At 33.8% G+C, this 23,535-nt stretch overlaps 4 protein-coding genes across 4 annotated transcripts; 2 read left to right on the top strand and 2 right to left on the bottom strand.

Moving 5' to 3' along the window:
* Nucleotides 1-574: 574 nt before the first annotated feature.
* LOC103483845 (uncharacterized) lies at nt 575-2,388 on the top strand. Its single transcript, XM_008440664.3, has 5 exons — nt 575-968; nt 1,056-1,162; nt 1,251-1,398; nt 1,554-1,748; nt 1,867-2,388. Exons 1-5 carry the CDS (start codon nt 774-776, stop codon nt 2,101-2,103), a joined length of 882 nt encoding a protein of 293 aa, XP_008438886.1. The 5' UTR covers nt 575-773; the 3' UTR covers nt 2,104-2,388.
* Nucleotides 2,389-4,071: 1,683 nt separating this feature from the next.
* LOC103483844 (isoleucine--tRNA ligase, chloroplastic/mitochondrial) lies at nt 4,072-13,520 on the top strand. The gene is made up of 22 exons (XM_008440663.3): nt 4,072-4,240; nt 4,823-5,018; nt 5,167-5,321; nt 5,401-5,502; nt 5,809-5,878; nt 5,993-6,105; nt 6,345-6,413; nt 6,521-6,628; nt 6,949-7,099; nt 7,641-7,872; nt 8,101-8,387; nt 8,556-8,692; nt 8,838-8,985; nt 9,228-9,359; nt 9,714-9,842; nt 10,356-10,483; nt 10,577-10,741; nt 10,922-11,047; nt 11,671-11,744; nt 12,065-12,314; nt 12,482-12,658; nt 12,948-13,520. Exons 1-22 carry the CDS (start codon nt 4,139-4,141, stop codon nt 13,185-13,187), a joined length of 3,291 nt encoding a protein of 1,096 aa, XP_008438885.1. The 5' UTR covers nt 4,072-4,138; the 3' UTR covers nt 13,188-13,520.
* A 1,075-nt stretch (nt 13,521-14,595) lies between these two features.
* Nucleotides 14,596-16,555, bottom strand: LOC103483843 (xyloglucan 6-xylosyltransferase 2-like). Its single transcript, XM_008440662.3, has one exon. The coding sequence runs from the start codon at nt 16,294-16,296 to the stop codon at nt 14,926-14,928; it is 1,371 nt and encodes a 456-aa protein (XP_008438884.1). The 5' UTR covers nt 16,297-16,555; the 3' UTR covers nt 14,596-14,925.
* A 4,585-nt stretch (nt 16,556-21,140) lies between these two features.
* Nucleotides 21,141-22,102, bottom strand: LOC107990392 (translocator protein homolog). Its single transcript, XM_017043491.2, has one exon. The coding sequence runs from the start codon at nt 22,005-22,007 to the stop codon at nt 21,489-21,491; it is 519 nt and encodes a 172-aa protein (XP_016898980.1). The 5' UTR covers nt 22,008-22,102; the 3' UTR covers nt 21,141-21,488.
* Between the last annotated feature and the right edge of the window lie 1,433 nt (nt 22,103-23,535).

Below are 23,535 nucleotides of genomic sequence, written 5' to 3'. Positions count from 1 at the left end.
ATGGTTCATCTGATTCGCAGATTAATTTGATCACACTTTAAATTCTAATATAGATGTTTAAAGTTAAGCTTTTCTCACAAAATTCATTATGATAACAGAGAAACAAATCCTTCTCCCTTAAATTGATACAAAAAGAATCACCTTATTGACTTAAGCAAGTATCATACCTATGCCCTAATTCTTAATCTTGTTCACAGGTTATGTCTTCCCTTAGTTATAAATTCATCGTTGTTTTCATGTGATAGTCATATACATTTTATCCAATTTAAAGTTTGGGATCAAAACGTTTTCTTTTTCATCGATTTTTTTTTCAGGTAGGTTTCTTTCCCTTAGAATGTGTTTATTTAACTTATTTAGGTAAGTTTGGTTATTATAATTGTCCTATTATTAGATTGCAAATTTTTAACATAAACACATTTCACTTTCCATTCTGTTTTTGTTTTTATAATTTAAAGCTCAAATGACGTGGCTTCAAATGCTCAAGCAAAAACGGTGTCGTTTCATATTGAAGGCAAATGCGCTGGTTTCTTAACGCCGAACTACTCAAATTCAACGAACGGACCGTTATAGAAAGAACACCCTAAGCTCCAACGTCTCTTTACAACGGCGACATTCAAATTTCAAATTTCTAAACCCTAAAAAAAGCAACGAACAAAGAGCCACTCAAATTCCACTTTCTTTAAAAGATCATTACCCTTACCCTCTCCCCCTTCAATTTCAAATTTCACCCCCTTCATTTTCCCCCTCTGCAAATTCTTCTTCTCACTTTCACCATGGCCATGGCTCTCAGACCCATTGATAATGCTCTTCCAGTTACACCAGAAAGGCCGAAGAAGCAAGCCAAAGTTGTGGTTCCAATCCAGAAGGGTAACGATGAGAATCAAGCTCCACTTCCTCCTTCTGCAGATGCCACCATTGATTATGTTTCTTCTGAAAATCTCAAGCCATTGACGGACCCTGATTCTAATGTACTCCAAAATTTTCCTTTTCTTTCTGCATTTCTTTCTTGTTTGCAGATCTGATCTTTGTTTTCTTGTTGGGTATTGTTGTGTTAGAATTTCATCGAAGGGTTAGATTCGAAGGATTGGGTGAAGGTCTGTGAAACGCTCAATAATGCTAGGCGTCTCGCGATTTTTCATTCTGACCTTTTGCTTCCCTCATTGTAAGTAGGGATTTCTTTTTCTATTTTGGGGTTGGGGGTTAGGGTTTGCGTAATTGTGGCGGTTAATTTTCTTTTGATTTCATTGTAGAGAGAAAGTTATGGTGGTTTTGATGAAGTCAATGAAGAACCCTAGAAGTGCTCTAATTAAAACCTCGATCATGGCTTCCGCTGACATTTTTAATGCGTTTGGTGATCGGTTACTCGATACATCCACTAGCAACGCGTTTGATCAATTGGTGAGAGCTTGCAATTGAATTCCCTAATTCCTTTTGTTTTGAGATCATTATTCTGAATAGGAAGAGTTCTATATTATCTGTTCCTAAACAATGATGGGAAATTGAAGGGAAATGTTAGTTGAGGAACTAATTTTGTGATTTGGTTGGTTCTTCAGCTGCTCCAATTACTTCTCAAAGCTTCTCAAGACAAGAAGTTTGTATGTGAAGAAGCAGACAAGGCACTGAAAGCTCTAGTGCAATCCATGACTCCTCTGCCTCTGCTGCAGAAACTTCGCCCATATGTTTCTCATTCTAACCTTAGAGTCAGAGCCAAAGCCGCCATTCCAATTTCTAACTGTGTCTCTAAGATGGTAAAAATTGACAACAAATCGTGCCTTTTATATCTCTGATTCTTGTCAATTCTGTTCAAAAACTGGATTGGACTGATGGGTTCTAACATTGTGGGTGCTGCCAACTTTTCTTCTTCAGGGTCTGGAAGAAATGAACCAATATGGGTTTGTTCCATTGCTTCAAATGGCTTCAGATTTGTTAAACGATAGGCTACCTGAAGCAAGGGAAGCGGCTCGGAGCATCGTGATGGGAATGTTCAAAGCATACACAGAGAACGAGGAAGATAAACAGGAGGCTTGGCAAAGCTTTTGCCAAGCTAATTTATCCCCAATTCACTCTCAGTCCCTGCTCAAAGTTGTTACCTCCTCTCAATAGCAATGGTGTTGTTGGATATAAATGTAGAGGTCGGGGTAGTAGATTGTAGTGCTGCTGGACTTGGCAGAGCTTTAGAATTTTAAAGTCTTTTTCAATGTTTGCAAATTTGTGTGTGTTCAGAAAACGCTTTTACTTATCTAGATGATGATGAGTTCTTACTTCTACGCGTCTAAATGCTACTGCTTCCATAGAAATCCGTTCTGTAGACAGTTTTTCTTGATCTCTTCTTTCCGTTCACCTTTTTGGTGAGGAAGAGTGAAGACATTAATACAAGTTGTTGGTCCACATTTACTTGAGTACAAAATGAGATATTTTCAAGGTATATTGTGACTACTGTGATGGTTGAAAAACTGTCAATATAGGTGGTTAAAATGGTGTAGATGTTTATGTGAGAGGGCCAAAATTCACCATATGGTGTTTGAATTCAGTTTTTGGGATGTAGTTGTAGAACTCTTGTGGCTTCTTGTCAACTTTATTAAACTCGCTTTTATGATCACCATCATCTGATTATAACCTTGTTGTGTAAGATTCATTATGACAACGAAATAATATAATATATTTAGACAGCCTTGCCAACAACACAAGCAGCAGGGTATTCATCCAAACTCACATCAATGGTTCTGATGATGATGGCCAGCATTTCCACATAATTTTGAATGACTGACCTAAATTTCACACAATTTTTTCAGATCCAAGTATGAAAAATAAAGAAAGCAGCACTACAGCCTAAATAATAAAGATGACGGTAGATTTACGCAGATCATTCGTCTGTTAATTACGTAATTTTTCGTTTCCCATTTTGCATTTTTCAGTTTCCGTTCCTTGTAACCTGACTATGTTTGATAACTATTTATGTTTTATTGTAACGTGACTGTGTTTGATAACTATTTATGTTATTTGTTTTCCTCTGTTTCATGTTTCTTCGGTTTCCATTCCTTATTTTTTGTTCATGTTTTTGTTCTATCAATGTGTAATAGAATTTGAAACAATAAGGGTATGTTTGGGGTGGGAAAAAGGGTTAGGAAATTGGGTCAAACCGTGTTTGGGGTTATGATAAAATGAGGATTAGGGTTATCCTAATCCTAACCCTATCTTCTTCTTTATTTTCCCCTTTTACCCTACATTACCCTATCCAAATAATTCAATCCAAATTCTATTATTATTTTAAAAATTACTACAATCGTAATCCTTCCTCAAACACATATTATTATAACACTACTATCATAATCTATCTCCCAAACACATACTATCATAACACTTCATATTTCTTCTCCAAACACATATTACCATAACACTACCATTAATAACATTTCGCCCAAACACATATGGTCATAATCCTATGATTATTATAATCCACTCTTTCTCTCCCACCCTAAATATTTTAAGTAGTTTTACCATTTATAATAATTTAATAATTGATTTAAAAATCTTAATAATATTATTAAGTATAATCTTTCATTTTTACTATAAAACTGTCCCTTCTACAATAATAATAAGAAGAGTAAATTTAAAAAAATCACTCATAAACTATGGCGATTATTGCAATTACCCCATAAAACTTCTAATTGTAAAAGTCGAGCCCCTAAACTTCTACAAATGTTAAAATTGGACAATCAAACTTACAATAATCGTAAAGATTTGACCCATAAACGATAAAATTGAGCTCATAAACTTGTACAAAAATCACCATTTATACATTTATACAAGTTTGAAGGTTCAACTAGACTCAATTTTAACATTTCTAAAGTTTAAGAGTCCAATTTTTCCAACTAAAAATTTTGAGAGCGTAATTGCAACTATCTATTTACCAATACATTGCTTTTTGCAATTTACCCTAATAATAATAATAATAATAATAATAATAATAATAATAATAATAATGTCATTTAATATTGCCTTGCGTTACTTTTCAAAAGAGTTGAAGATTATTTTTCAAAAGAATAAGAACGCGTCATTTTTACAAAAACCCAATATTAGTTTCCTCTCTCATACTTCCTATCGCCTCCCTCCGAGGATGAAGATGCTCTGCAAATGAATGGAAGCCAATATGCCGCTGTATGCTTCCTTTGCCGCTGGCTCTTCCGCATTCAAGTGCAAAGAAGCCACCAAACCTTTCATTCAGACCCCTTCTTATACAGTACAGTTTCTCTCTTCCCCTCGTTATCTCTCTCTTTGAATTACCAAGCACTCTACCTTTCAAGAATGATTCCTTCTTTATTTCAATCCATGTTTGTTGTTTTCTCGTTTTTTTTAGTGGAAGAAGGTTCAATGGAGTTATTTCAGTACTTCATATCCCTCTTGTTGAGTTCTCAGACAGTGTAGTGGTTAAATTGCTTATGTTTGTTCAGTGCGTTTGTATTGGAAATTGTTCGGAATGCGTGTTTTTGTGTTTGAAATATTGGTCCTTTTTATTGGGTTTCTTATAATATCACGTTTCATTGTTGATTACGATTCAATTTTGATATGGTAATGACATTTGATTCTGTACGCTTATTCGGTGTCTCGGTATTAAAGAACATTCAATTTTGATATGCTAATGAAGTTTTTCTTTTTGGTCGGAAAGAAAAGAAAAAGTCAAAATTTCTTTAACGAGGTACTTCTAGCTGTTCAGTTATGGAAAATGGTGTTTACCCTCATCGATCAACTCATCTGTGACTTTTATTCCTGAATGTGAATTGCTGGTGCTTTATGTCAATGTATTTATGTTTCATATTTCCAGGTATTATCACAAAGAATTTCTTCAACACTTAGGAGAAGTTATATTTCTTCATTTCGTTTTAGAGGAAGCTCATCCGCGAAAGTATTTACTTTCTTGACCGTCACACGTTACTCGACTTATTTAAATGATGAATTCCCACCTTCCTCAAAGAGGAGGTCTAGAGGGCCCATCATGGCAGCAAAGAAAGCATCTCAAGGTGCATAGACTTGGCAATTATGTAGTACATTTCCCTTCAAACCTAAGCTTGAGATTTCTATAAATTACACGATTTCGTGAATGCATTTTTGTGTTCTTTTTTTTACAAATGAGGTTTCTGATTGCTTGGATTGCTTGAGTTTGTTTAGAGACAAATGAAGGTGATGGAAAATACAAGCATACTGTTGATCTGCCAAAGACTACATTTGGGATGAGGGCTAATTCCTTGGTTAGGGAGCCTGAAATTCAGAAGATATGGGATGACCATCAAGTGTTCAATCGAGCTGTTGAAAGAAATACTGGAGTATGTTTTGTAGTCTCGGGATATCTTTCCTTCTCTCTATCCCATTCACAATAACTTATTTACCGTTATTTGGTCTCAGGAAAACTTCATTCTTCACGATGGTCCCCCGTATGCCAATGGAGATCTTCACATGGGCCATGCTTTGAATAAGATTTTGAAGGATATAATTAACCGTTACAAGGTTTGATTATTATTCTTATTCATACTTTGTTAAATTTGACAACATGCCAGATAAAAAAGGCAGGAATATGTTCATATTCTTTGTCTGTGTTCCTGGTAAATACCTTTGACACCTCTAACTGAAATTTAGTTGTGGGTATTGTTGACTTGAAGTTTGTTTACAGCCAGAACTTTTGCATGTAATTTTAACTTGTGATTCCTCACCCCTGTAACAGCTACTTAGTTTTTGGAAGACAAACTCCGTGCTTTCCAGTTAAAAACTTTCTAACCAGTATTTCTTTTTCCTTTTATTTTCTTCTCTCAATAGCTTCTTCAAAACTACAAAGTTCGTTTTGTGCCTGGTTGGGACTGCCATGGCCTACCAATTGAGTTAAAAGGCAAGTATCTTTTGCATTAGTTAGCCTCCGTGATAACTTTTTGCTGAGGGAGCAACGTCTCAGGTCTTTACGGACAAGGGTAAAGAAACTTAACTGTAATCTTGAGTTATTCAGTTCTGCAGTCATTGGATAAAGAAGCCAGGAAAGATCTTACCCCAATTAAGCTGAGAGATAAGGCTGCTAAGTTTGCCAAAGCTACAGTGAAAGCTCAGATGGCATCATTTAAGGCAAATTTCCTTGTCACCTCAATTTTATTATTTCAATGCTAAGGATTTCTTCTGTCATGTTTAAGTGATTAATCTGTATATGATGATATCAGTTCATGTCAACACTATATCTGTACAAGCAAGTTCTTCTTTGATGTTTTCTATGTACTGGGTTTAATATGCCGTAGGAGTTACTCTTCATAGAAAATGTCACGATTCTTGTTTTAAATTTCTCCAATTATGCTGTTCAATTTTTGCAGCGCTATGGAGTATGGGCAGATTGGAACAATCCATATTTAACTCTCAGTCCAGAATATGAAGCTGCCCAGGTAACTATTGCTTGCATTCTCATGTTCTACTTTCTATGTGGTTCACTTAAGCAGTTTGTTGCAAATTTTAATTCAATAGTTTTGTGTTTGCATTTTTTGTATGTTAGATTGAGGTGTTTGGTCAAATGGCCATTCAAGGATATATATTTAGAGGGAGAAAGCCAGTTCACTGGAGTCCCTCATCACGAACTGCTCTTGCAGAGGCTGAATTGGAGGTAAATCATTTGTTGAAGCATGAGAACACGAACAAATTAGATAAACTTATTACAGATATTTTTAGTGTTTCGTGACCCCCACCTACTCTATTCTCTGGTGTATAGAGAAAATCATTTAGGGTTTTTTTTAAAGAATAAAAAAATCTAGCATGATTTTTCTATGAAACCTATTACTTTTAAAACATTAAATCACACGGATAATCTTTTTCCATGGTAATCTTTGTATTCTAATCTATTTTTCATGCCGATTCCTGTCATTTGCTCAAATTTGATTAAATCCTTTTTTTTTCCTGCCCTACCTGTTTGATAATTGCATTCAGTACCCTGAGGGGCATACTTCAAGAAGCATATATGCCATTTTTAGATTGGTTAAGGAAGGTCCATCTTCAGGTGGTGTGCTACAAGAATTTCTCCCAGACTTGTGCTTGGCCATATGGACTACAACTCCCTGGACTATTCCAGCCAATGCTGGTGAGCTTTTGTTCTATTACAGTGGGAGCAATATGGTTGTAGATTTTTTTCCGTATGTTAGATTATTAAATTTTTTATTACTCTTTTCTGATGATAAATACAATACCTTTGGAAAATGGAGAAAGGTTTACTGAAATAGAAAGAGGAACAGTTGATCTACCAACTACTAAATAAGAAGTGAATAATAAAGATGTCTGATCCATTTGAGCAAGAAATAAAATCTTAAATGTTTTTCTTGTTGTCCTAACCCCAAGCAAGAAAAATTATGTTTTCTTGTTTATAAACCTCCAAGGTTCCCAGCCATATATTTGACTCTTACATGTTGTTTTTGTTTTTTCAAAAAAATATCTTGCAAGTATCAGGCCTCGGTTGTGCTCAACTTGCCTGTTCCCATAGAATAACTGCATGACTTACTTCATTTGGACTCTTACATGGTTTTTGACGATGAATTGTTTAGCAAAACTTATTCTCTTCTAGAACTTGAGCAATCTATCTTTACGTTGATATGCATTTTAACTTTTTCTCACTGTTCCGTGATTAGCTGTTGCTGTCAATGCCAAGCTTCACTATGCCATAATTGAATTGCTGGCACCGTCCGAAGATGCCTCTGTTTTGACTGGAAATAAAAAGAAAAAGCCTGGTAATATTTTGAAGGAGGGAAAGAGGCCTTTCCTTGTAGTAGCATCTGATCTTGTTCCAACTTTGGAAGCAAAATGGGGTGTGAAGATTGTTGTCAAGAAGAAATTGTTGGGTTCAGAACTTGAAAACTGCAGGTTTTATTTCTTTCCCTAAACAATGAGAAGGAACAGTGAAAATGAGAGCTTCCTTATCAAGTGATGTTTCTTCCTAAAAAAACTTGTAGGTTTCATATTTGATTAGAAGAAATCTAGAAATGTGGTAAATTTTAGTATATGGTTTTACGAAGCCTATCTCTTAGTAATTTACCTTAGTCACTTGATGTGAATCTGTGAACTAAGCATTAAACCCATTGTTTTCTTCAGCTACATCCACCCAATTGATAAGAGGGAGTGCCAAGTTGTTATTGGAGGAGATTACATTACAACTGAGACAGGAACTGGGTTGGTTCATACGGCGCCTGGCCATGGTCAGGAGGATTATGCGACTGGTTTGAAGTATGGACTCCCCATAATATCTCCCGTAGATGATGATGGGAAGTTCACTGAAGAAGCTGGTCAATTCAGCGGGCTTGATGTCCTTGGGGATGGCAATACTGCTGTTGTCAAATATTTGGACGATCACTTCTCACTTATTTTGGAAGAGTCGTATGGTAAGTCATTCCCCCCCCCCCCCCCCCCCTCGGCGCACACCCCTGCCAAAGGGAAAGAAAAAAAGACAAACCTGACTCTCCCTACAAAATGGAGAAAATATGATGATTCTAATCCCTATCAGGGTTCCCCATCATTATTTGGTTCCAACATGTCATCTCTTCTTACAGAACATAAATATCCATATGATTGGCGAACGAAGAAACCGACTATTTTTAGGGCAACTGAGCAATGGTTTGCATCAGTGGAGGGATTTCGTCAGGCTGCTGTGGATGCTATTGGTGAAGTAAAGTGGATACCTCCTCAGGTATTGATGTTAGAATTGCATTATCGTATACTCTTGGTGCTTGATTATAATATTTACACCACTTTTGTAACAAAGAGAGAGAAGAATGTGGCTTCAGTTTGAATTTAGTTTTACTGATGCCTCGTGAGAATGGACTACTTTCCAGGCTGAAAATAGAATCTCTGCAATGACCTCAAGTCGATCTGATTGGTGCATATCTCGGCAAAGGACATGGGGTGTCCCAATACCAGTTTTTTATCATGTGGAAACAAAAGAACCTCTTATGAATGATGACACCATAAACCACATCAAGTGTAAGAATTATAAGAACTTATTATGACTCAATTTTCTTTCTTAGACTTTGTTTTTACTTCTAAAAGCCCAATACTGTAATGCCATTGCGCATCATAGATTTTAGTGTTTTATGCGAAACTGCTAGCTCAGTTTCTGGATCCTATGCTCGCAGTTTAATCTACCAAGACATAATTGAGAATTGGTACATCCTCAGAATACATATTTTCATGAGGTTTTATACTTGTTATTATTTGTTTGGCAGCAATAATAGCCAAAAAGGGTAGTGATGCTTGGTGGTATATGGCAGTAGACGATCTGCTTCCTGATAAATATCGAGAAATTGCATCTGAATATGAAAAGGGGACTGATACAATGGATGTATGGTTTGATTCAGGTATAATAGTGTTTCATTGATGAAATTCTCAAATTTAAATGTTTCTGACATGTATCATAGTAATGTCACTGCTAATTATCATTTTTATCTTAATATGTTTTTTCTTTCTTGGATTTGGATTCTTAGGTTCACTTAATTATGCTTAAATAGTTATTTAGAACCCAAACAGCCTCTAAGAACATATAAGGTTAACAGTAGTGTCACTTGTGAAAATTTTAGTCAGTGGCATATTTTTAAGCCACTTAAGAAAAAAATACTGCAGTACTTATTAGTTAGATCTTTCTACTTAAAATTCATACATGTGCTGTTAATTTGTTATTAGATACTATTGTAAAATTTTACTCCTTACTTCAGGATCATCTTGGGCGGCAGTATTAGGGACACGAGATGGATTTAGTTTTCCTGCTGATTTGTACCTTGAAGGTACAGATCAGCATCGTGGCTGGTTCCAAAGTTCTTTATTGACATGCATTGCCACAAAAGGTATCGTGTAAACTATGAATGCCCTTTCTTTTTCTGCCTTGGAAAAGTTATGCTATGCCGCTCTATACTCTTTTGTATAATTTAGAAATTTCTTCTCTGAAAAATTAAGAAATAAGGTTGCAAACGTACACTTTCCTTCATTGATATAACTTGTCCTCATGGAGGGAAATGTGACCAATTATGATTATGTGATTCCAATCTAAATGATGTTATAAGTAACAGACATGACATTTTGATGATGTACCTCTACCTCTCATTCTCGTCTAAATACACATGAAATCAAATTATCTTTTTGATATACCACGACATATTTGAAGTTATAAATATTTGACATGATCAACCAACTGGGAGAATATTCTCTAATCTTTATACAATTTTGTAATCTTTACAAGTTGGCCGGTCAATTACTGTTATACAATGAAAGTTTAATTCTTTTGACATTTATGCATAACATAATCGAATCTGTTTTGGAACTAATTCAATATACAAAATTTTGGACATTCTTTGGAACAGGGAAGGCTCCGTATGCTAGTGTTGTTACTCACGGATTTGTTTTGGATGAGAAAGGTCTGAAAATGAGCAAATCTTTGGGTAATGTAGTTGACCCTAAGGCTGTGATTGAAGGAGGAAAGAATCAAAAGGTTCAAAATGTTGTACTGTCATGTATGATTCCTCGTTAAAAGTGGCTACACTAAATCTTTTGATTACCTTGTAATGTTGTCCGTATCTGGCAGGAAACCCCTGGCTATGGAGCAGATGTCCTACGCCTTTGGGTTTCCAGTGTGGATTACACAGGTGATGTGATGATCGGTTCTCAAGTTCTCCGTCAAATGTCAGATATATATAGAAAACTACGAGGAACATTAAGGTTCCTTCTAGGAAATCTGCATGATTGGACAGTAAGTTCATTCTAATAATTTATGTTTTCCTTAGCTTATGCCTTGTAGGAGAGAGAGGAGTTATGGTGCATTCTTTGTTGTTTTTTCTCCCTTTCCTGGAACCATCATTTAGACTAACAGCTCTTTCTTCACCTTTCTCCTTGTGCATCTATGTAATAAAAGTCACATTTCTGATGACAGGAGGAAAATGCTGTACAATATCAGGATCTTCCAAAGATTGATCAGCATGCATTGTTTCAGCTTGAAAATGTCATTAACAACATCAGAGAAAGCTACGAAAGCTACCAGTTCTTTAAGATCTTTCAGGTGATCTTTTTTCCGATGGCCTTATTATTTTATTCATTGACTTCTAATTATTATCAGCGATAATTTGGTGGCAAGGGTTGTGAGAATAACCCAAATGCCCATGTTTTGGAAATAAACTGACAGTGTTGCTAGATTATATCAACTTTAAAAACCAATTGATTCATAAAGCTGCACCTCCTTCTATCTGCTGTAACTTCATGGAAAATTTGAATTCTTATCCCATGTTTGGGCTTACACTTGATAATACTTGCGAAGATCCTGGAGAAGTGTCATCCAATGGAAGCTTAGATTCAGCCTCTGGTTCCTAAAGGATTGATATGTTTGAGGTCTCTTCCAGCTTATTAATGACATTAATGGCATGGTCAACAATATTCTTTGAGGACTTATACGTAATGGCATGGTCACATCCACGAAATATCTGTAAATTAAAAAAAAAAAAGTTTATTTATGAGTTATTGCTTCATTATCAATGGTGTAAAAGTTTTGTGGTCTTCTGAAATCTATTTTACTTTTTAGAGCTAATATCAAATCCTGGGTAATTTGTATTTTGTAGAGCTAAGATCGAATACCGGTAATTTGTGTATTTTCTGGAAATTTGACCATGGGTTTTTTCACATTTTCAGATCATTCAACGGTTTGTAATTGTTGATCTCTCAAATTTCTACTTCGATGTTGCTAAAGATCGATTGTATGTTGGGTAAGCTTTCTCGTATCTTAAAAGCCAACTCTCTCTATTCTTTACTGTCCAACTGATGATTAAAACTTTAAAACGTTGATGCTTTCCTTGTAAAGTTATCGTAAGTTTTGACTGTTTATTGGTCTTGTTCCTGGAAACCAATTGAAGTTAAGAGTGTCATGGCACGTTTGTTTGCACAACCATAGTTTTCCATCAAATTTTAGTGTAGCTCCATAGTGTCCCCATATGTTGATTACAAGGATCTCTTTGTATCTTATTTAGTACATATGCTAGGGGTTCTTTTTCTTTAAGAATTTTGCACATTTTGTCGACAATTTCAGGGGATCCACAAGTTTTACTAGGAGAAGTTGTCAGACAGTTCTAGCAGCGCATGTCGTTTCCATAGCAAGAATAATCGCTCCAATATTGCCTCATTTGGCTGAGGATGTGTGGCAGAATCTTCCCTTCCAACACACAAACGATGATGGTTCTGTTGCCAAATTTGTCTTTGAATCAAGGTGGCCTAGCTTAAACAAGACTAGGCTTTCTCTTCCCAAAGAGGAAATTGATTTCTGGGCAAATATTCTTGAGGTATCTAATTTCTTTACAATTACATAGGTTTCGATAACAAATTTATAAACTAGATTCACTGCAACTGAATCGCGACAAATATGAAAAGTTGTGAACTAAACTAATTTATAAAATAATTTATAGAACCTTAGATTGGGAGGTTTCTAACCATTTAGCACTTTGAGCAGCTAAGAACCGAGGTGAATAAAGTCCTGGAGGCTGCTCGAACCGGAAAGTTGATTGGTTCAAGCTTAGAGGCTAAAGTCCATCTGCATACCCCAGATGGTCTGTCTTCTAAGTTGTGTGAAATGTGTGAATCTAACCATGATGCAGACACTTTGCAAAGAATATTCATTACATCTCAGGTATCCTAATAGCCCTTTTCTTTTACCCAAGGCATAAACTTTAGCTAATTTGGTTCTTGCTCTAAGTGCAATGGTTCGTTATATTTTATTCGCTTGCCTTTGAGTTGAACGTATGTATTAATGTATAATCGACACCATGTTGTCCTAGCTTCTGACTTTGTGGTAGTTCTATCCCATTGTCATCTTGCTGAAAGATTAAGAATACTTTTGGTATCGCCATCCAGTTTTTATAATCACCTTAGCAGAACAAATTGATAGTCCTCATATCTTTCGGAAATGGCGTATGCAGGTTGAGGTTCATCAGTCCGTAGAGAATGAGCATATAGAGAACGTACCATACACTGGAGAGTGCCTCATTGGTGGCAGCAAAGTCTGGATTGGTGTGTCTCGTGCTGAAGGTTCAAAGTGTGAAAGATGTTGGAACTTTTCGATACGAGTAGGGTCTTTCCCAGAACATCCAACTCTCTGCAAGCGCTGTTTCAATGTCGTTGCTGGCCACCCAGAACCAGCCATGGCAGCAGTCAGCTGAGACTCTTGATGACGGATATTGATTTTTTGACTATAGTGCCATTCTTTTCACCCGGTATTTGCCCTCCATTGCTAAAGATGAGAAGTTTGAGTGGTGGGTGGTTTCCATTTTTCTCTCTTTGAAATAATGTTGTATATTATTTTCCATTAAATTGTATTGATGACATTAAATTATGATGCACTTTTTTTAGTAGGCTCAAACTCTACCCATATAGCTTAGCTTTAACTTTAGCTTTAGCCCTTGTGATGTGCTATGGACTACAAATGTTCACATCCAGAGAGCTTGGGAAGTTTGACACACATAGGACGTCGAAATGAAATATTTTGTTTCTAATTTTATTTGTAATAATTCCTCCTTCTTGTTTCTGGTGAATATAATATTAGAATGTCAAAATGAAATATTTTATTTACGTTAAATTCTAAAAAGCTAGAAATTCTATTACTCAATTATTCGTTAAATCGTGTCAATTCGACTGAAATTTATATAACACAAATACATTACGAGGATTAACTAACCTAATGTTCTAATCATTATTATTATTTTGTGAAAAAAATCAATACATCTTTAAATTTTGAGTTTTGTATAGATTCAAACTTATAGTTGTATTCATATAAATCTTTAAAAATTCCTTAAAAAAATTTCTTCATGTAAGACTTATTTATCTATATCGGAAAAGTTGTATTATTTGGCTCTATCCCTCGACTTTAATGGTGTTAAAACAAAACTTTAATAGCTGATCTAATTTAGAAATAGAAGTTTAGAATTCAAACTTTTATTTGATACAACCAATGAACTTTGATCTAGGAAGGAATGTCGATGAAATTTAATCACTAAGCTGGAAATTATACGTTAATCTCTCTTTTATCATTTACAGCTTGAGTTTTCTAACTTACAAGATTTTCAACGAGTCTAATAATAATCATGACCATTGATATTATAGGCAATTGCAATTATTGCCACCATTAAAGTAACTAACAAAACAGAGCTTTTTTCTTTTTTCTTTTTCTTTTTTTTTAATTGTTTTCATCATTAAAGATATTTGATAATGTAATGAACATTCATTACACAAATAGATATTATAAAAATAAAAATTTACCAAGTTTAGTGTCTTGCCTCTACTTGATTTGGTGGCTATGTTTGGATATTCATGTGCTTGTATTTAAACATTTCATTAAAGTGACTTTTGAATCTCTTTCCAGTTAAATCTTGTAAAATCCATATGTAATAATTACAAAACTCATGAATAAAATTGAAAAAATTTACAATATAAATGAAGTGAGTGATGGGCAAGAAAAAAAAAAAAAGAAATCCCATTCCCAAAACAGAAATTTGAAGCAATAATATAAACACAATCAATACTGAAAGCTACCAGTAAAGGTGGTTGAGAAGAGAAGACAAAGGAAAAATATTGATAGACAAATTTGTTCCAGAACTCTCCCTATCATTCATAATCTCTTAGATTTGCCATTACAAAGTGTTGACCTAAGAAAGAAAATTTTCTAAAAATCAATGAAATTTAGACATTAATAACACAGTTTTGTTTTTTAACCCCCCAAAAGAAAAGTTTACAAAACTCCAATATTATGGGTAACTGATAAACCATACAATTTTGAACACTGTATTACACCTTTTCAAAGAACAAACAACATCCCCAACCCCACCAAAAGGAAACTCTATATTGCATTTATAACAACCATCAACCTAACCATTGTAATTTCAAGCATTATTTCCATGGCTTTCAAGAAGTTGTTGATGATACCTTTATAGCTTTGAATGCTGGATGAAGCAACCCAAGTTCATCCTTCACCTCCAACGGATTACTCGTATCGTTTCGAACTCGCTTCACTCTCCTGCTACCCAATGACTTGTGTGTAAAGCCATAGATTTGAAGAATCTGATTATCCCCAAAGTTGAATGCTCTGTCCATTTGTTTCAAACATCTTTCAACTGGGTAATCTCCGAATTTCCCACAAGGTTTACACCCGACGAAATGGGTGACAAGAGGCCACCGATGATCACCGAGACCTGGATGGTGATTCTCAATCATCTCCTCGTAACGATCAACCAAAATGCCCCAATATCCGTGTAAATAGTAGGCATTCTCAAGGTATACTTTCTCCCCCCATTGATCCCTTTGTGTTGCCAGTAAATACACCATAGCTGACTGATCATCAGCTTCGAAAACAGGCCTGTCCTTCAGTTCTCTGGTCAAGATCTTCCCAGCTTCCTCTCTAACCTTCCCTTTTGGCCCCATTGGGGCCCAAGCGTCGAGAATGTCGAGTGACCATTGGCAATTCCTCAGAAGAAAACTTCCAGTATTCAACCCAATCCAATTCTTCTGATCATAGACCATCTCATTCCATCCGTGCATCACAAAGTTATGGTCCTTATACCTCTCCCATGGAACCTCAAAAGCCATATCAGTGAACATAGCATCACTATCCATCCACCATAAGAACTCAATCTCCGGATGTGACAACAAGAGCTTCCTAATCAATGGAAGCTTTGCCCAGAAACCCGCCATTTCAGCATCAAGAAGCGCAAAATTGTAAAAAACCTCAATCCCATGAAGCCTACAGTAATCGATCTTGTTCTTAATCGATTTCAAAAGGTAATGATCACCGACAGGATTCTCACAAGGCTTTGGGGAGGATCCAGTAACCAAAAGAACTCTAGGCTTATTAGGTCGAATGAAATTAGGAAAATCAGGGTTGTTCTTCAACCATTCACCTCGCTGTTGATCCCAATCAGAAATTTTAGGGCCAAGACTAAAGGGTTTATTCGGATCGGGCTTCTCATCCTCACCTTCATCCACCAAAATCTTCGAAATATCGAATGTAGCATAATTATTGGACTGCTCCGCCGGCTTGTTGGTAGTCTCCGGCTGAGCCTCTTCAAGAACACGGCGAGGCTCGACACGGCGGCCGCGAGAGGAGAAATGGTGACGGATCTCGTTGAAGTCCTGCTCGGGAGTACCGAACTTACCAGCGCCGACAGTGCCACGGAGGACAACGACGGTTAAGAAGAGACATAGGACGGTGACGGCGCTGTGGCGGAAGGCACGCTGGATGCGGCGGAGGCGGGTGGGTCCGAGAATGCGCTCAATCATGATTGTGAAACTCCTCCAGCGAGGGCAGAGAACCCTTAAAAAAGACGAAAATGAAAAAGGGAATAACAATGGAGAAATTGGGAATTGGGGATTTGGATTTGGATTTGGATCTGTGACGGTGGAATCGACAGGAAGAGGGTTTTTCGGAGTCGGTGGAAGAGAGAATGGATCTAAAAGAGAAACAGAGCAATTAAGCGATTTACAAAGAAAGCGCTTCCTTGTATTCGGACAAAATTACTTTTTCCTTTTTTTTTCTTTTCCCTTGTCCTGTCGTATTTTTTATTTCGTAATTATAAGGATTTTTCCTATTGGCACCTGGGACCCACTTTTATTATTTTATTTATATTCTTTTCTTTACATTTCTTTTTTCTTTTTTTCTTTTTTCTTTTTTTTTTTTTTTACCTTTTTTATATTATCATTATTTTCTCTTTCCTTTTCTCTTTTAGGTTATCATTTCTTCCTTTACCTCATTAATCAATCCCCCTATTGTTTTCTTACATTTTTGCTTTATTTTTTTTTCACAATTGTAATAAACCAAAAATTCCTACACCAAAGTGATTATCAATTTTAAATAAACATTATACAACCAACTTTAAAATGTCAACATACCAATAAAAGTCTAATACTATAGTTTAAAGATGCGGATGAAACAAAATTAAGATGTAATCCATTATTAATTTTTTTTCTATATTTAACATGAATATAAACTTATATTCAATAAAAAGAACCATTTTAAAGTGAATGAAAATGTCAATAACAATCTTTTTTTTCTCTAAAAGTGTTAAAATATAACATATAGCAAAAAATTTACATTTTTTTTTAAAAGGAAATAATAATAAAGAATGTAAAAGGAAAACAAAGCATGTGGTTGAAGGGATTTCATATGGTTATAAAAAATTGATGTGATTTGGACGTGGGAAATTATAAGGTTAGTGAGAGGAGACGGCAGCTACAAAAAAAAACGTGGGATCCAACAAAAGGAAAGTCAACAGTCAAAGTAGTGATTAACGCGGCATTGCCATTTGCCACCTAATATCTTATTAACTTCTACTTACATTACATGGCCACTTGATTATGACTCCTACCCTAGACTCCATTCTGCATTGTAATTAGATTTCAAAAGTTAATTTAGAGTTATTTAATTGATCGAATTATTTATTTTATTGTTAAATTCTTATATGTATGATCGATAATTTGAGTAAGATGAAATTTTATAATAAATATAGAAAGAAAGTTGAAAATGTATATAATTGTTTGTTTTATTAACATTTTAATATGAGATGTAATGTCTGTAATCTTTTGTTATAACACTAATCAACTGTATTTTACACAAAAACTGAATTAGATAAATATATGAAGAGTGATCTTCGATAATCACTCAAGAAAAATTATCTGTCAACTAATTCCTCTAAACTCAATTTTAGTTTGTCAAACAGAAAAACACTATTGTTTGAAGTAAAAATGATTTTAGGAAGATAAAAAATGAATTTGTCAATCTCTAACAAAAGAATAGGGTTGTTAATCTATATTTAAATTATCTCATCCAAACGATGCAAATTATAAAAATAATTATGTTTTCGAAATATCAAAAATTGGAACATATGTTAAAAATGATAAAAGAAATTAAAAGAAAACCAACAAATACATCATTTGTTTTGTATTATTTTTGTTTAATTAAAGTATGTGATATATATAAGATATATAATATATATCATGTGATATTACAAAACAGTAGTGATACAAATTTTTTAACATAAAACAACTTCCCAAATCAACAGCACTAAAACAATTAATCAATAATGGTTTATATTCAAATTAGTTTTATAATTTATAAATATATTTTCAAAGACTCGTTGGCATTAGAATTTGACAAAAAAATACATATTTGAAAATATAAATTCAACTCTGTTTTTTCTTTTAATCTATTCTTTTCGAGAAATTCAGTTTTCATATTATCGAATAACTTTATCTTACAACTTTAAACTTCAAATACAAGTTTACCGACTACTCCAACATATCTACTTTTAGCTATTAAATTCTAGTAGACGTATTCATGCCCCTTTTATTTGTTTACTTTTTAAAATTTTTTAATCTTATTACATTTTCACTAAGAGTGATACAAAGAAAAAAACGAAAAACCAAATCGATCTAATTATTTTGGTTTGGTTTTTTAGTATCAAATTGGATCTCTTGGTTCGTATCTAGAGATAACAAAAATAATTAGTTCAAATCCAATTTTTGTTGGAAAACCCGATGCAAAATCAAACCAAATAAAATGTACGGACATACCCCTCAAACCAAATTATTCATTTGGTATATTTCTGTATTATAAAGGTTATGGTGTATGTATATTTATTGTTTAGAAAGAAAAAAACAAACTAATTATTATGTTGTGTGCATGCTTTTTTATTTTAAAAAAAATACCAAAAACAAAAATAAAAATATCAAATAGACCAAATTTTAATTCAAAGTAGAAAGTAAGAATAAAAGATTGAAAGAAAAGAAAATAAAAAACCACACCGGAAACCAAACCGGAAACCAAACCAATAACAAACAAATCTATTAGTTTTGTTTTATGTTTAAATCTCCTATTTGTAAAATTGATTATTTAATTTTTGATAGGCTTCAAAACCGATAAAATTGAACCAACTATCCTTCGTAATTTTCATCATAAATTTTTTATTTTATCGATGGAAATCAATATAATTATGATAAAATCGAACATTTAAATGGTGATGTATTGAAATAATAAAATTGAACAATTAATCCTAACACTAACATTATTATCGTTTTCAAATATTGGAAAAAAGGGAAGGAAAAGAAAAAAAAAATGAAGGGAAGAGGAACAAAATAAATAAATAAATAACAAGCGGTAAAAAGATTTTATTTATTTTGATAAAAATGAAAAGTCAAACTAAAAAATCGTTGAAATAAATAAAACCGATTTGATTTAGGATTTCGTAGATTTGAATTAAATGTATATATAATTATTGATTAGATCTTCAAACTTCAAACCATAGAAGAAAAAGAAAAGGCCTTTCAACCAAAGAACAATTTTCCATCTCTACCAAAGGAAAGAAAGATGTCAGTAAGTAAAAGATCTTAATCCTTTGATGATAACATTAATTCATATCTTCATTAACGAAGGCGCTATAGATAATCGCAAATTTCTTGGGGATGTTAGGCCAAATCGATATACATTTTTTAGAGTATATATTCTCCGTCGTTGCACCGTTGACCAACTGATGCATATTGAAAACTCCTTCAAAGGAAGGGATCTAATGCACGTGATTAACAATTTATGGAAAAATTTCCATGAAAAAAAGTTGGGGTAAGAATGATTTTAGTTATGTGATTGAGATGATGCAACATATATAAGGGGGGAATTATATGAAACAAAGTTAGAGGTGTTGGAAAAGAAGGCAAGAGAAATTGAGTCTCATTATATACAAGGACGGTAAAAAAGAATAGCTCGCAAACAAAATTGTTAAATAGTGTTTTGCGGAGGTTTTTCTTTGAGTGACGAGAAACAAAGATTTAAGTATGGATGTAATAAAAAATGAAACTTGGGAGGAATAACCCAACCTATGCACAATGTCAACCAAAGCAAAGCAAAACCTGAAATAAGGCAAAAGGAGAAGCGTTGCAGAATATGGAGGCGAATAACCTAATAATTTTTCAAAGAAATGCGACGTAAAAGTAATGCATGTTAGTTTGGTATAAATACGAACAACAAACAATCATTATTTAAGCAACCAAATTTTAGAAATCTATCAGAGTTTCTTCGAAATACATGTTTTCAAATGCATCATAAAATATAACAAAAACATCTCTACATATCATTGGATATAAGTATGTAAGGATGTATTAGCCATAAAATTAAAAGTCAAACTATTAAAAAAATTTAATTGTATATGAATCAAATAAATACAAACTTGAATTTAGGAACCAAATTGCAAATATAAGAGTGCAAATAAAATGTGTAAAGGATTGGGATCTAGAATTGTAAATGAATTGGATAGAGTTAGAGATATTTTTTGGACCAACCCGAATTTTTTGAGTTAATCAAATTGACAATACATATAATCTCAAAATGCGGGTTGGGTTGTCAAGTTATTTAATTTTTTTAAGTATATTATTTATTAATTTAAAATACTTAAATTTGGCAACAACACATTTTAATAATTAAAATTTCACAAATTTTAAATAAAACTCATAAGTTAAATATCAATTCAACCTATCTATTACAAACTTAAAAAAAAAAATTCTTAATAACATGCTTGTAATACATATTTTAATAATATTAGAAATTCGACTTGGATTGGATCAATTCAGATTTTGTAAAAAAAAACTAAACTATTTGATATTCTTAGTATAGAAAATAAGTAGACACAAATTAAAGAATTTTAGATACGAAATTGCAAATAGAGAATGTTTAAGGAATTTTTTAAGAACTATAACAAAACGAGTTTAAATTTTAGAAAAGAAGATACACGATATAAAGATGTATAAAGAAATCATATTTGGTTATCCAGATACACATGTGTAAAAAAAGAGAAGAAAATAAGAAAGATGATAACAAATCTAAACAACTAACAAAGAAAAAAGAAAAGCAAAAGAAGAAAGAAAAAAAAACTCAAGGAAAAATGTATGACTGCTTCGTTCTAAACAAAGGAAAAATGTTTGATGGCGTAAAAGAAAAATGTTTTTCATAAATCTTAATTTAATCCCTTTCATTAGTTGATCGTTCATTATCTCAATTTTTTCATGTACTAACATTTTTACTATAAATTTGAAAACATACAAACATATAAGCTTTTCCAACATGAAAATTATTAGAGTTATTTAGCTAAATTTGAATCGACATTCAAAATATATGCATTAAATTGAACAAAACTTCAGAAAAGTGTGTATATATATATATATATATATATATAAGTACACTATAAAGTAAAAAGTGAACATGAAATCAAGATCCTTGTCAAATAAGAAACAAGAAACTCATCATAAAAATCTCCTAATGTTTGATCAATAACTCATGAATCGAAATCATATACCACTACTTCTACAACCTTTCCTTTCAATCTCCTAACAATTTCTTTTTACTGATAAAAAGTTCTACAACGTCCTACTACAAAAACAATGTGATAAACAAATCTTTTCAAAAATCACCAAATGATCAAAAACCTCAATCAAAGATGAATGAACACATACGTAACAGCAGAGAGATACGCAGTCCAAGCCAAACAAGGCTTCATCAGATCCTTAGCGAAAGGATTAACTCGCTCGAACGCCCGATAACAAGCAAACAGAGTCACAAAATCCAAAACACAGAACAAAAACGCAATCACAACAGACCGAATCACAAGCACCAGAGGACTCCAAACGACGCTGAGAGAAAGGTGCGCGATGTAGAGCGGAAGAGCATTGGAACCGCCATGGAAACCACCGTCCGCCCAAACGAGCCAAGCTGCGAGGCCGACCAGGAAGGAGGAGCCAATGGAGGAAAGTTGGAGGAGCCAGAGCGGGCCTATCCAAATCGGACGGTTACGGTTGGGGAAATGGCGAGAGGAGCGGCCAAAGAGGAAGATGACGGCGATTGTTAGGGAAACGGGAATGGCGACGGAGACGGCGAGAGAACGCAGAGCTCTCTTGGCCTTGGTGTATTTGGATTCTGGTCGGGATTTGAACGGGGGATTGGAAGAAGGCATTGTTGATTTGAGAGAGAGGGAGAGTGGATCGAGAGATTATGAAAAGAGGAATTGGAAAAAATTAGGGCGAAAAATTGGAATGAATTTTTGAGTTATTAAAAGAAGATTGAACGTTACGGAGAAAATTCAGGTGTGTTTTTTCCTTTTATTCTTTTTCTTAAGGACCTTCCGTTGCATCTGCATGGCGAAATTTCTTCTTCTTCCAATAATTCATAATGTTCTAGCCTTACGATTTAGTCCTCTATTCTAAATTCCTTTTCATTTACACCCTTAAACATTCTATTATTTTCAGTTTAGTCCCTGAATTCTTCATAGTCTTTAGTTGAACATCATTTGATTTTGTGATCTCTAGTGGGGACTAATTTGATATTTCCCTTTATTGCATGATCTTGCTTTGAAGATTATTCGTAAAATTGAAATTTAAAGAGTTTGTAAAATGTTAATAAAATGATTTTGTTTGTTGTCTATATACAAAACTATTTGGTTCTTTGTCTATGTACTTTGCAATGCTTCTTTCTTTGCCTTTTTCAATATCTTGCTTTGCTTGGTATTGTGTTTAGGTTTGGTTGCTATTGTTCCTCCCAAGGTTCGGTTCTTATTATTATTGTTTTACTTCATTGATGAAACTTTTGCAAATTTGTGGTTGTTTCATGGGTTTCTTTAAAAGCTTGCTCTTGTAGGTATTACATCCATATTCGAAACTTTGTTTCTCATCACTCGAAGAAGAAACCTCGCAAAATACTTACCTAACGACTTTGTCTTCGAGCTATTTCCTTTTAACATTTTGTATGTAACGAACCACCTCAATTTCTCTTGGCTTCTTTTCCAATGCCTATGTCTTTGCCTCATATAATTCCCTCCACTTAAAACCAACTCTTTCTTATATTGAATCATCTCAATCAAATAATTAAAATTGTTCTTACCAAACTTTTTTCATAGAAATTTTTCCATAAATTGTTAGTTACATGCGTTAGATCTCTTCCTTTGGAAGAGTTTCCAATATGCATTTGCAAAATTAAAGTGCAATGTGGGAGAATATGGTCTAAATTAAAAGACGTATATCGGTTTGGCCAACATCTCCAAGAAACCTCACCATGAATGATAAATCATTATTACAAAAGGGTATTTGAGAAATTTTATTAATTAGTACTTCAAAAAACTTTTTTCGTAGGGATGAAAAATATTTATAACGACAGATAAAGATTTTTTAAGACTTCATCTTCTTTTTGTGAGTCCGAAGGAGTGAGGGTGAAGATTTATATATCTATACACATATAGACACACACATAGTGACAGATCTATTATGGGACAAGAGGAAGTATGTGCCCCTCATATCGGATCGTTTAATATATATATAGCTTGTTTTTCTATGAAATATTTATTTATTTTTGTTTATATATAAAATATATACAATCCGTGTCCATATTATTTCAAAATTGTAGGTTGGCATAGTAGTTATAGGTGTTGTTACATTTCGTAAATAATTTTTTTTTTTTCAAACCATAACTATTTCCCTATTGTTTTTATT

The sequence above is a fragment of the Cucumis melo genome, chromosome 6, assembly GCF_025177605.1.
Source record: "Cucumis melo cultivar AY chromosome 6, USDA_Cmelo_AY_1.0, whole genome shotgun sequence".
Taxonomy (NCBI): Eukaryota; Viridiplantae; Streptophyta; class Magnoliopsida; order Cucurbitales; family Cucurbitaceae; genus Cucumis; species Cucumis melo.
This window is presented reverse-complemented; position numbering and strand designations above follow the sequence as displayed.